Source organism: Coregonus lavaretus (assembly GCF_964263955.1).
Source record: "Coregonus lavaretus genome assembly, chromosome: 29".
NCBI lineage: Eukaryota > Metazoa > Chordata > Actinopteri > Salmoniformes > Salmonidae > Coregonus > Coregonus lavaretus.
The window spans coordinates 16,507,770-16,520,684 of NC_140016.1; the positions used below are offsets into that span (position 1 = coordinate 16,507,770).

At 43.9% G+C, this 12,915-nt stretch overlaps 1 protein-coding gene across 1 annotated transcript in view; it reads right to left on the reverse strand.

The window, feature by feature from the left end:
* LOC311105155 (uncharacterized protein) overlaps positions 1-12,915 on the reverse strand; it is a gene marked incomplete at both ends in the record, with an annotated part of 271,628 nt that overhangs the window by 90,025 nt on the left and 168,688 nt on the right. The window contains 2 exons of the mRNA XM_084147197.1: positions 1,148-1,174; positions 7,451-7,454. Coding sequence (XP_084003323.1) covers positions 1,148-1,174; positions 7,451-7,454 — 31 coding nt within the window. The remainder of the gene's footprint in view (positions 1-1,147; positions 1,175-7,450; positions 7,455-12,915) is intronic.

Sequence of the window (12,915 nt, forward strand, 5' to 3'; positions counted from 1 at the left end):
AAAATAATACAACAATCACTATGCTACCATGCGTAACCAGGGTAACTCGACACTAACGAGGGTAAAAACGGAACCATAAAGACACATTACATTTTAGCAGACGCTCTTATCCAGAGCGACTTACAGGAGCAATTAGGGTTAAGTGCCTTGCTCAAGGGCACATCGACAGATTTTTCACCTAGTCGGCTTGGGGATTAGAACCAGCGACTTTTCGGTTACTGGCACAACGCTTAACCACTAAGCTACCTGCCGCCACACATAAAGACACATCCTGTTAAATCTAGTCAGAGGTAACCTATGCTGATGTTCATACTAACTAAAACACTGATCATCACCAAACTGACCTCAGAGTCAGAGGCAGGGCATCATACTCCTGAGTGGCGCAGTGGTCTAAGGCACTGCATCGCAGTGCTAACTGTGCCACTAGAGATCCTGGTTCGAATCCAGGCTCTGTCGCAGCCGGCCGCGACCGGGAGACTCATGGGCGGCGCACAATTGGCCCAGCGTCGTCCAGGGTAGGGGAGGGAATGGCCGGCAGGGATGTAGCTCAGTTGATAGAGCATGGTGTTTGCAACGCCAGGGTTGTGGGTTTGATTCCCACGGGGGCCAGTACTCATTGATTAGGGTAACTTGTTAGGGCTATATAACTATATCTCAAAATAACTCCAGACCCCAGACACACTAAAAAATGTGAAATTAAAGGCTGATGACACTCGATGAAACAACCTATTAAACTGAAGCAGCTAGTGAATCAATGAGTCAGTTGATGCACCACACTGACAGGTGTTCTAACCCAACACTGCTGCGGATCTAATCTGTCTGCAATTGGCAGGCAGCAGCCATGATGTCATCATGACGAAACAACATGTGGCGCTGGGAACAGACCCAATTAACCCTGGCTAATCACACTGGGATGTGTGTGTGTGTGAGTGAGTGTGTGTCTATGGATGTTTTTCAGTTGATGCACGGGGCAGGAATTATAAACACATGAATGATTGTTGAGAATACACTCATTAATGTGAGGTGGAAGTAAAATGGCAAGGAAGAAGAAGGATAGGAGTGGGTAGAACACACTAAATACACTTTCGATGGAGGTGATAGAAGCCCAAAATAGGCTAAGAGAATCTAAAAAGTAAATGAAAAGTACCGGGTATCCATCTCTCCCTGTCTTGCCCTGGTGAGGTTAGAGAGAGAGAGTAAAGCATTACACTGGTTAGAACATGACCACCACCACTACATTACACTGGTTAGAACATGACTAACACATTACACTGGTTAGAACATGACCACCACATTACACTGGTTAGAACATGACCAACACATTACATTGGTTAGAACATGACCACCACATTACACTGGTTAGAACATGACCACCACCACTACATTACACTGGTTAGAACATGACCACCACCACTACATTACACTGGTTAGAACATGACTAACACATTACACTGGTTAGAACATGACCACCACATTACACTGGTTAGAACATGACCAACACCACTACATTACACTGGTTAGAACATGACCACCACCACTACATTACACTGGTTAGAACATGACCACCACATTACACTGGTTAGAACATGACCAACACATTACATTGGTTAGAACATGACCACCACATTACACTGGTTAGAACATGACCACCACCACTACATTACACTGGTTAGAACATGACCAACACATTACACTGGTTAGAACATGACCAACACATTACACTGGTTAGAACATGACCAACACATTACACTGGTTAGAATATGACCACCACCACTACATTACAATGGTTAGAACATAACCAACACATTACACTGGTTAGAACATGACCAACACATTACACTGGTTAGAACATGACCAACACATTACACTGGTTAGAACATGACCACCACTACTACATTACACAGGTTAGAACATGACCAACACATTACACTGGTTAGAACATGACCACCACATTACACTGGTTAGAACATGACCAACACATTACACTGGTTAGAACATGACCACTACATTACACTGGTTAGAACATGACCACCATCACTACATTACACTGGTTAGAACATGACCAACACATTACACTGGTTAGAACATGACCAACACATTACACTGGTTAGAACATGACCAACACATTACACTGGTTAGAACATGACCACCACCACTACATTACAATGGTTAGAACATAATAATAATAATAATAATAATATGCCATTTAGCAGACGCTTTTATCCAAAGCGACTTACATAACCAACACATTACACTGGTTAGAACATGACCAACACATTACACTGGTTAGAACATGACCAACACATTACACTGGTTAGAACATGACCACCACTACTACATTACACAGGTTAGAACATGACCAACACATTACATTGGTTAGAACATGACCACCACATTACACTGGTTAGAACATGACCAACACCACTACATTACACTGGTTAGAACATGACCAACACATTACACTGGTTAGAACATGACCAACACATTACACTGGTTAGAACATGACCAACACATTACACTGGTTAGAACATTACCAACACCACTACATTACACTGGTTAGAAAATGACCAACACCACTACATTACACAGGTTAGAACATGACCAACACACTACAATGGTTAGAACATGACCAACACATTACACTGGTTAGAACATGACCCAACACATTACACTGGTTAGAACATTACCACCACCACTACATTACACAGGTTAGAACATGACCACCACATTACACTGGTTAGAACATGACCAACACATTACACTGGTTAGAACATGACCACCACCACTACATTACACTGGTTCGAACATGACCAACACATTACACTGGTTAGAACATGACCAACACATTACACTGGTTAGAACATGACCACTACATTACACTGGTTAGAACATGACCAACACCACTACATTACACTGGTTAGAACATGACCAACACATTACACTGGTTAGAACATGACCAACACCACTACATTACACTGGTTCGAACATGACCAACACATTACACTGGTTAGAAAATGACCACCACATTACACTGGTTAGAACATGACCAACACCACTACATTACACTGGTTAGAACATGACCACCACCACTACATTACACTGGTTAGAAGATTACCAATAACACAGCAATAACACAACATTCAACATCATACTGTAACACATGCAAACACAATGTCTGGAGTCAAGCTACTGTATGAGTGTGGTTCTGTTAAGTACACAGTGATTCCCCTTAATGAACTCCTACAGTGCATTCGGAAAGTATTCAGACCTCTTGACTTTTTCCACATTTTGTTATGCTACAGCCTTATTCTAAAATGGATTGAATAAATAAAAATCCTCAGCAATCTACACACAATATCCCATAATGACAAAGCAAAAACAGTTTTTTTTTTTTTTACATAAGTATTCAAACCCTTTGCTATGAGACTCGAAATTGAGCTCAGGTGCATCCTGTTTCCATTGATCATCCTTGAGATGTTTCTACAACTTGATTGGAGTCCACCTGTGGTCAATTCAATTGATTGGACATGATTTGGAAAGGCACACATCTGTCTATATAAGGTCCTACAGTTGACAGTGCATGTCAGAGCAAAAACTAAGCCATGAGGTCGAAGGAATTGTCCGTAGAGCTCCGAGACAGGATTGTGTCGAGGCACAGATCTGGAGAAGGGTACCAAAAAAATCCTGCAGCATTGAAGGTCCCCAAGAACACAGTGGACTCCATCATTCTTAATTGGAAGAAGTTTGGAACCACCAAGACTCTTCCTAGAACTGGTTGCCCAGCCAAACTTAGCAATCAGGGGAGAAGGGCCTTGGTCAGGGCGGTGACCAAGAACCCGATGGTCACTCTGACAGAGCTCCAGAGTTCCTCAGACTGTGGTGAAGGTTCACCTTCCAACAGGACAACGACCCTAAGCACACAGCCAAGACAACGCAGGACTGGCTTCGGGACAAGTCTCTGAATGTCCTTGAGTGGCCCAGCCAGAGCCCGGACATGAACCCGATTGAACATCTCTGGAGAGACCTGAAAATAGCTGTGCAGCGACGCTCCCCATCCAACCTGACAGAGCTTGAGAGTTTCTGCAGAGAAGAATGGGAGAAACTCTCCAAATACAGTTGTGCCAAGCTTGTATCGTCATACCCAAGAAGACTCAAGGCTGTAATCGCTGCCAAAGGTGCTTCAACAAAGTACTGAGTAAAGGGTCTGAATACTTATGTAAATGTGATATTTCCAGTTTTTTATTTGTATAAATTTGCAAAAATTTCTAAACTTGTTTTTGCTTTGTCATTATGGGGTATTGTGTATAGATTGATGAGGGAAAAAACTATTTAATCAATTTTAGAATAAGGCTGTAACGTAACAAAATGTGGAAAAGTCAAGGGGTCTGAATACTTTCCGAATGCACAGTATAATCATGATCCTATATACAGTATCCCTTATATCTGTCCTCTCAGTGAGACGGGACAGGCTGCATCCAGGCTGCATCCCAAATGGCACTTTATCAGGGCCCATACAGCTCTGGTTAAAAGTAGTGCACCATATAGGGAATAGAGTGCCATTTGAGTCAGTGGCAGCTGTGTGATATCCCAGCTCTCAGCTCCCAGGAACAGAGTTTGGACACAGCAGCAGTCTGCTCTATCCATGTTCCTTCTTCCTGTGTTGGAGTTATAGCTCCCTAGAGGAGGGTAACTCATCCCTGTGTTGGAGTTATAGCTCCATAGAGGAGGGTAACTCATCCATGTGTTGGAGTTATAGCTCCATAGAGGAAGGTAACTCATCCCTGTGTTGGAGTTATAGCTCCCTAGAGGAGGGTAACTCATCCATGTGTTGGAGTTATAGCTCCCTAGAGGAGGGTAACTCATCCATGTGTTGGAGTTATAGCTCCCTAGAGGAGGGTAACTCATCCATGTGTTGGAGTTATAGCTCCATAGAGGAGGGTAACTCATCCATGTGTTGGAGTTATAGCTCCATAGAGGAGGGTAATTCATCCCTGTGTTGGAGTTATAGCTCCATAGAGGAGGGTAACTCATCCCTGTGTTGGCGTTATAGCTCCATAGAGGAGGGTAATTCATCCCTGTGTTGGAGTTATAGCTCCATAGAGGAGGGTAACTCATCCCTGTGTTGGCGTTATAGCTCCATAGAGGAGGGTAATTCATCCCTGTGTTGGAGTTATAGCTCCATAGAGGAGGGTAATTCATCCCTGTGTTGGAGTTATAGCTCCATAGAGGAGGGTAATTCATCCCTGTGTTGGAGTTATAGCTCCATAGAGGAGGGTAACTCATCCCTGTGTTGGCGTTATAGCTCCATAGAGGAGGGTAATTCATCCCTGTGTTGGAGTTATAGCTCCATAGAGGAGGGTAACTCATCCATGTGTTGGAGTTATAGCTCCCTAGAGGAGGGTAATTCATCCCTGTGTTGGAGTTATAGCTCCCTAGAGGAGGGTAACTCATCCATGTGTTGGAGTTATAGCTCCATAGAGGAGGGTAATTCATCCCTGTGTTGGAGTTATAGCTCCATAGAGGAAGGTAATTCATCCCTGTGTTGGAGTTATAGCTCCATAGAGGAGGGTAACTCATCCATGTGTTGGAGTTATAGCTCCATAGAGGAGGGTAACTCATCCCTGTGTTGGAGTTATAGCTCCATAGAGGAGGGTAACTCATCCATGTGTTGGAGTTATAGCTCCATAGAGGAGGGTAACTCATCCCTGTGTTGGAGTTATAGCTCCATAGAGGAAGGTAACTCATCCCTGTGTTGGAGTTATAGCTCCATAGAGGAGGGTAATTCATCCCTGTGTTGGAGTTATAGCTCCATAGAGGAGGGTAACTCATCAATGTGTTGGAGTTATAGCTCCCTAGAGGAAGGTAACTCACCAGTCACTACACTGCACTGCTCCCTAACTATCTCCACTGAATACTCAACACACACACACACACACACACACACACACACACACACACACACACACACTCCCCCAGGTGGTCACTTTACTGGCACTGTGTGTATCTGAGTGTGTGATACTTCCTGGATGAGATGACCAAAGTACTTACTGGAGCGCCTGCAATACAAAAACAAACAAACAAAGAGACAGACAGACAGAAAGACAGAGAGAAAGAGAGAGAGAGAGAGAGAGAAAAGAGAAAACAATTATTAGTACCAGTCTAATACATTCAACATTTTGTACATGAATCAATGAATCCTAGTATTGTACATGTGAGTAATGACATGTTCTGGTTTGTAAGCCAATTAAATATTCAGAAAGTTGCACACAACAAGAAAAATGTACTGTATGTACTGTGGTCTTTTAGATCGGGGATTAAATGTATGATATAAATATCTCATTAAGGTTATTGCCAATAGAGTGTGTGGTAGTAGCCTTATGATAAACAGACACATGCTGAGTTGACTTATTGGTTATGGCCAGTGTTTTCCATTAGGGTGAAAAGTCATTCAGTGTTTTACAGAGAAATAGTGGTGTATTAAAATGGAGAGAAAATAGAAAGGGAAAGGAAAGGATGAAGTTTAATGACACTATGTCCCAGATAGGTACCAGATTGTTTTGAAGCTGGCTGGGCCTGGGATATCCTCTCAAAGCTCAACTCTAGAACTTCAGAGAGTTTTGTTCCACAGCAAAGATACATTCTGTCATTGTTGTCCTGACTGTCCATAATCAGGAGAAATTTTCTTCTTCAGAGATACACTACCGGTCAAAAGTTTTAGAACACCTACTCATTCAAGGGTTTTTCTTTATTTTTACTATTTTCTACATTGTAGAATTATAGTGAAGACATCAAAACTATGAAATAACACATATGTAATCATGTAGTAACCAAAAAAGTGTGAAACAAATCAAAATATATTTTATATTTGAGATTCTTCAAATAGCCACCCTTTGCCTTGATGACAGCTTTGCACACTCTTGGCATTCTCTCATCCAGCTTCACCTGGAATGCTTTTCCAACAGTCTTAAAGGAGTTCCCACATATGCTGAGCACTTGTTGACTACTTTTCCTTCACTCTGCCGTCCGACTCATCCCAAACCATCTCAATTTGGTTGAGGTTGGGGGATTGTGGAAGCCAGGTCATCTGATGCAACACTCCATCACTCTACTTCTTGGTAAAATAGCCCTTACACAGCCTGGAGGTGTGTTGGGTCATTGTCCTGTTGAAAAACAAATGATAGTCCCACTAAGCCCAAACCAGATGGGATGGCGTATCGCTGCAGAATGCTGTGGTAGCCATGCTGGTTAAGTGTGCCTTGAATTCTAAATAAATCACAGACAGTGTCACCAGCAAAGCACCCCCACACCATAACACCTCCTCCTCCATGCTTTACGGTGGGAAATACACATGCAGAGATCATCCGTTTACCCACACCGCGTCTCACAAAGACACGGCGGTTGGAACCAGAAATCTCAAATTTGGACTCCAGACCAAAGGACACATTTCCACCGGTCTACTGTCCATTGCTCATGTTTCTTGGCCCAAGCAAGTCTCTTCTTCTTATTGGTGTCCTTTAACTCTAATGAACTTATCCTCTGCAGCAGAGGTAACTCTGGGTCTTCCATTCCTGTGGCGGTCCTCATGAGAGCCAGTTTCATCATAGCGCTTGATGGTTTCTGCGACTGCACTTGAAGAAACTTTCAAAGTTCTTGAAATGTTCCATCTTGACTAACCTTCATGTCTTAAAGTAATGATGGACTGTCAAGAACGACCACCCCTCATCACTGTCAAACGCTCCCTAAAACACTTTAGCGAGCAGCCCTTCCTAATTGACCTGGCCCAGGTATCCTGGATGGATATCGATCTCATTCTGTCAGTAGAGGATGCCTGGTTGTTCTTTAAGAGTGCTTTCCTCTCAGTCTTAAATAAGCATGCCCCATTCAAAAAATTCAGAACTAAGAACAGATATGGCCCCTGGTTCTCCTCAAACTTGACTGCCCTTGACCAGCACAAAAACATCCTGTGGCGTAATGCATTAGCATCGAATAGCCCCCGCGATATGCAACTTTTCAGGGAAGTTAGGAACCAATATACACAAGCAGTTAGGAAAGCAAAGGCTAGCTTTTTCAAACAGAAATGTGCATCCTGTAGCACTAACTCCAAAGGGTTTTGGGACACTGTAAAGTCCATGGAGAATAAGAGCACCTCCTCCCAGCTGCCCACTGCACTGAGGCTAGGAAACACTATCACCACCGATAAATCTACAATAATCGAGAATTTCAACAAGCATTTTGCTACGGCTGGCGCAGCTGTGAAAGATTCAGCAGGCTACTTGCATTACACACCTATGCTTTCCACCTGGCTACCACTACCCCGGCCACCAGCTCTGCACCCTCCGCTGCAACATGCGAGCTGGTCATGGGTGCACCTCAGCCACGCTCAAGGTCCTAAACAATATTATAACCGCAATCGATAATAGACAGTACTGTGTAGCCATCTTCATTGACCTGGCCAAGGCTTTCGACTCTGTCAGCCACCGCATTCTTTTTGGCAGACTAAATAGCCTTGGTTTCTAAAATGACTGCCTCGCCTGGTTCACCAACTACTTCTCAGATAGACTTCAATGTGTCAAATCGGAGGGCCTGTTGTCTGGACCTATGGCAGTCTCTATGGGGGTGCCACAGGGTTCAATTCTTGTGCTGACTCTTTTCTCCGTGTATATCAATGATGTCGCTCTTGCTGCTGGTGACTCTCAGATACACCTCTACGCAGACGACACCATTTTGTATACATCTGGCCCTTCATTGGACACTGTGTTAACAAACCTCCAAACGAGCTTCAATGCCATACAACACTCCTTCTGTGGCCTCCAACTGCTCTGAAACACTAGTAAAACTAAATGCATGCTCTTCAATCGAACGCTGCTGGCACCCACACAGCCGACTAGAATCACTACTCTCGACGGGTCTGACCTAGAGTATGTGGACAACTACAAATACCTAGGTGTCTGGTTAGACTGTAGATTCTCCTTTCAGACTCCCATTAAGCATCTCCAATCCAAAGTTAAATCTAGAATCGGCTTCCTATTTTGCAACAAAGCCTCCTTCACTCATGCTGCCAAACATGCCCTCATAAAACTGACTATCCTACCGATCCTTGACTTCGGTGATGTCATTTACAAAATAGCCTCCAACACTCTACTCAGCAAATTGGATGTAGTCTATCACAGTGCCATCCGTTTTGTCACCAAAGCCCCATATACTACCCACCACTGTGACCTGTACACTCTTGTTGGCTGGTCCTCACTACATATTTGTCGCCAAACCCACTGGCTCCAGGCCATCTATAAATCACTGCTAGGCAAATCTCCGCTTTATCTTAGCTCATTGGTCACCATAGCAACACCCACCCGTAGTATGCGCTCCAGCAGGTATATCTCACTGGTCATCCCCAAAGCCAACACCTCCTTTGACCGCCATTCCTTTCAGTTCTCTGCTGCCAATGACTGGAACGAACTGCAAAAATCTCTGAAGCTGGAGACTCTTATCCCCCTCACTAACTTTAAGCATCAGTTGTCAGAGCACCTAACCGATCACTGCACCTGTACACAGCCCATCTGAAATTAGCTCACTCAACTACCTCATCCCAATATTGTTATTTATTTTGCTAATTTGCACCCCAGTATCTCTATTTGCACATCATCTCTTGCACTATCTATCATTCCAGTGTTAATACTAATTGTAATTATTTTGCACTATGGCCTATTTATTGCCTGACCCCCATAACTTGCTACATTCGCACACACTGTATATATATTTTCTGTTGTATTTTTGACTTTATGTTTTTTACCCCATATGTAACTCTGTGTTGTTGTTTTTATCGCACCGCTTTGCTTTATCTTGGCCAGGTCGCAGTTGTAAATGAGAACTTGTTCTCAACTGGCTTACCTGGTTAAATAAAGGTGAAATAAAAAAAATGTCTCTTTGCTTATTTGAGCTGTTCTTGCCATAATATGGACTTGGTATTTTACCAAATAGGGCTATCTTCTACCTTGTCACAACACAACTGATTGGCTCAAACACATTAAGAAGGAAATAAATTCCACAAATTAACTTTTAAGAAGGCACACCTGTTAATTACATTTACATTTTAGTCATTTAGCAGACGCTCTTATCCAGAGCGACTTACAGTTAGTGAATACATATTTTTTTTATACTGGCCCCCCGTGGGAATCGAACCCACAACCCTGGCGTTGCAAACGCCATGCTCTATCAACTAAGCTACATCCCTGCCGGCCATTCCCTCCCCTACCCTGGGCCAATTGTGCGCCGCCCATGAGTCTCCCGGTCGCGGCCGGCGGCGACAGAGCCTGGATTCGAACCAGGATCTCTAGTGGCACAGTTAGCACTGCGATGCAGTGCCTTAGACCACTGCGCCACTCAGGAGTACTTGTAATTGAAATGCATTCCAGGTGACTACCTCATGAAGCTGGTTGAGAGAAAACCAAGTGTGTGCAAAGCTGTCATCAAGGTAAAGGGTGGCTAATTTGAAAAATCTCAAATATAAAATATATTTTGATTTGTTTAACACTTTTTTGGTTACTACATGATTCCATATGTGTTATTTCATAGTTTTGATGTCTTCACTATTATTCTACAATGTAGAAAATAGTAAAAAATAAAGAAAAACCCTTGAATGAGTAGGTGTTCTAAAACTTTTGACCGGTAGTGTAAGTTCTCTCTCTCTCTCTCTCTTCCTTTCTCTCTCCCTCTCCCTTTCACTCTCCCTTTCTCTCTCCCCCTCTCTCTCTCTCTCCCTCCCTCTCTCATCTCTCTTAACTCATAACATGGACTGTTGGAGGACTCTCCACTCCAGTCTAAAACCAACCGTCCTGATTAAACTGATGAAGAGGAAACACAGAGGACCAGTTGATCATTAAGATTACATCCAGCCTTTGGTTTGTGACTAATGTTGTTTATTGGAATCTAACCAATCATGAAACGGTTCTTTCTGATGTCTCTATAATAATAACTAATGGCACGCTTTCATGCAGTGTGGGGCCCCAACAACGAAAATAACAACATGCCAGTAATACAACAACAACAATCAACCAAACAACAATGGTTGCAGTAATAGACATCACAATGGTTCTAGGCCAGCGTTTCCCAAACTCCATCCTAGCACTACACAGCTGATTCAAATCATCAAAGCTTGATGATGAGTTTCTTATTTGAATCAGCTGTGTAGTGCATAAACCAAAATGTGCACCCCTTGGGGTCCCGAGGACCGAGTTTGGGAAACACTAGTCTAGCCTGAGTAGAAACAGACACTTGTGGAGTAGTGAGGGTATTATTAGTTATTACTGTATGAATACACACAACTAAACAAGTGAACATGATCAGAATCTGTGTAGTGATCTGAGCTGATGGAGAGGTGAAAGAAAGAGGGAGAGGGGGAGATGGAGGTGGGAGGTGGAGTGGTAGAGAAGTGGTGGTACAGACAAGACAGAGAGATGAGAGGAGAGGGTAGAAGTGAGAAGGAGAGAGAGAGAGAGAGAGAGAGGTGAAGGGACGTAAGAGGGAGGTAGGAGATGGAGGAGAGGGAGAAATTATCTATAAATTATCTAATTATCTAACTTATCTATCTGCGTCATAACTGATTTGGTATGTTACTTGTTTGCTTTGGCAATGTATGTGGTAAAACTTTCCATGCTAATAAAGCGTTTTGAATTGAATTGAGAAAGGGAGAGTAATGAAGTGAACAGACATGAGAGGAGAAAGGTGTTGTAGTTTATGAGTCATGAAAGTCAATTTGGTTTATGTGTGTCTAGACACAAGGACAACAACCTCCTGTAGACACTAGGACAACAACCTCCTGTAGACACGAGGACAACAACCTCCTGTAGACACTAGGACAACAACCTCCTGTAGACACTAGGACAACAACCTCCTGTAGACACTAGGACAACAACCTCCTGTAGACACTAGGACAACAACCTCCTGTAGACACTAGGACAACAACCTCCTGTAGACACTAGGACAACAACCTCCTGTAGACACTAGGACAACAACCTCCTGTAGACACTAGGACAACAACCTCCTGTAGACACTAGGACAACAACCTGCTCTAGACACTAGGACAACAACCTCCTGTAGACACTAGGACAACAACCTCCTGTAAACAGCTAGGTAAACAATCACACCAGTCAGTGGCCACAGCCCTGCCCATATACTACAGACAGCTAGAGTCAGGCCATGGTGCAGACAGCTAGAGTCAGGCCATGGTGCAGACAGCTAGAGTCAGGCCATGGTGCAGACAGCTAGAGTCAGGCCAAGGTGCAGACAGCTAGAGTCAGGCCATGGTGCAGACAGCTAGAGTCAGGCCATGGTGCAGACAGCTAGAGTCAGGCCATGGTGCAGACAGCTAGAGTCAGGCCAAGGTGCAGACAGCTAGAGTCAGGCCAAGGTGCAGACAGCTAGAGTCAGGCCATGGTGCAGACAGCTAGAGTCAGGCCATGGTGCAGACAGCTAGAGTCAGGCCATGGTGCAGACAGCTAGAGTCAGGCCAAGGTGCAGACAGCTAGAGTCAGGCCAAGGTGCAGACAGCTAGAGTCAGGCCAAGGTGCAGACAGCTAGAGTCAGGCCATGCCACCCCGACAACACAAAACATACCAGCCAGGCTGCATCATTATAGATAGGAAATAAAACCACTTTCGAGGCAGAGGCAGATCTAAACAGAACCACACAACGCCCCAGTCCTGGGACAACAAGAACTAGCATCTCCACATGAATACAAAACGCTCCATCGGTCTGTCTTTGAACTCCGTCCTGAGAACACCACGCGACTGGAACGACTTAGGGCCCTGATGCAAAACATAGTCATTTAGCTGTCTCGATGAAGGGAAACTGATGAGCAGAGCAGGAGAGAGCACAGAGGACTTTCAGCTCCAATCTGGCCAGATCAAGCAGCAGTCA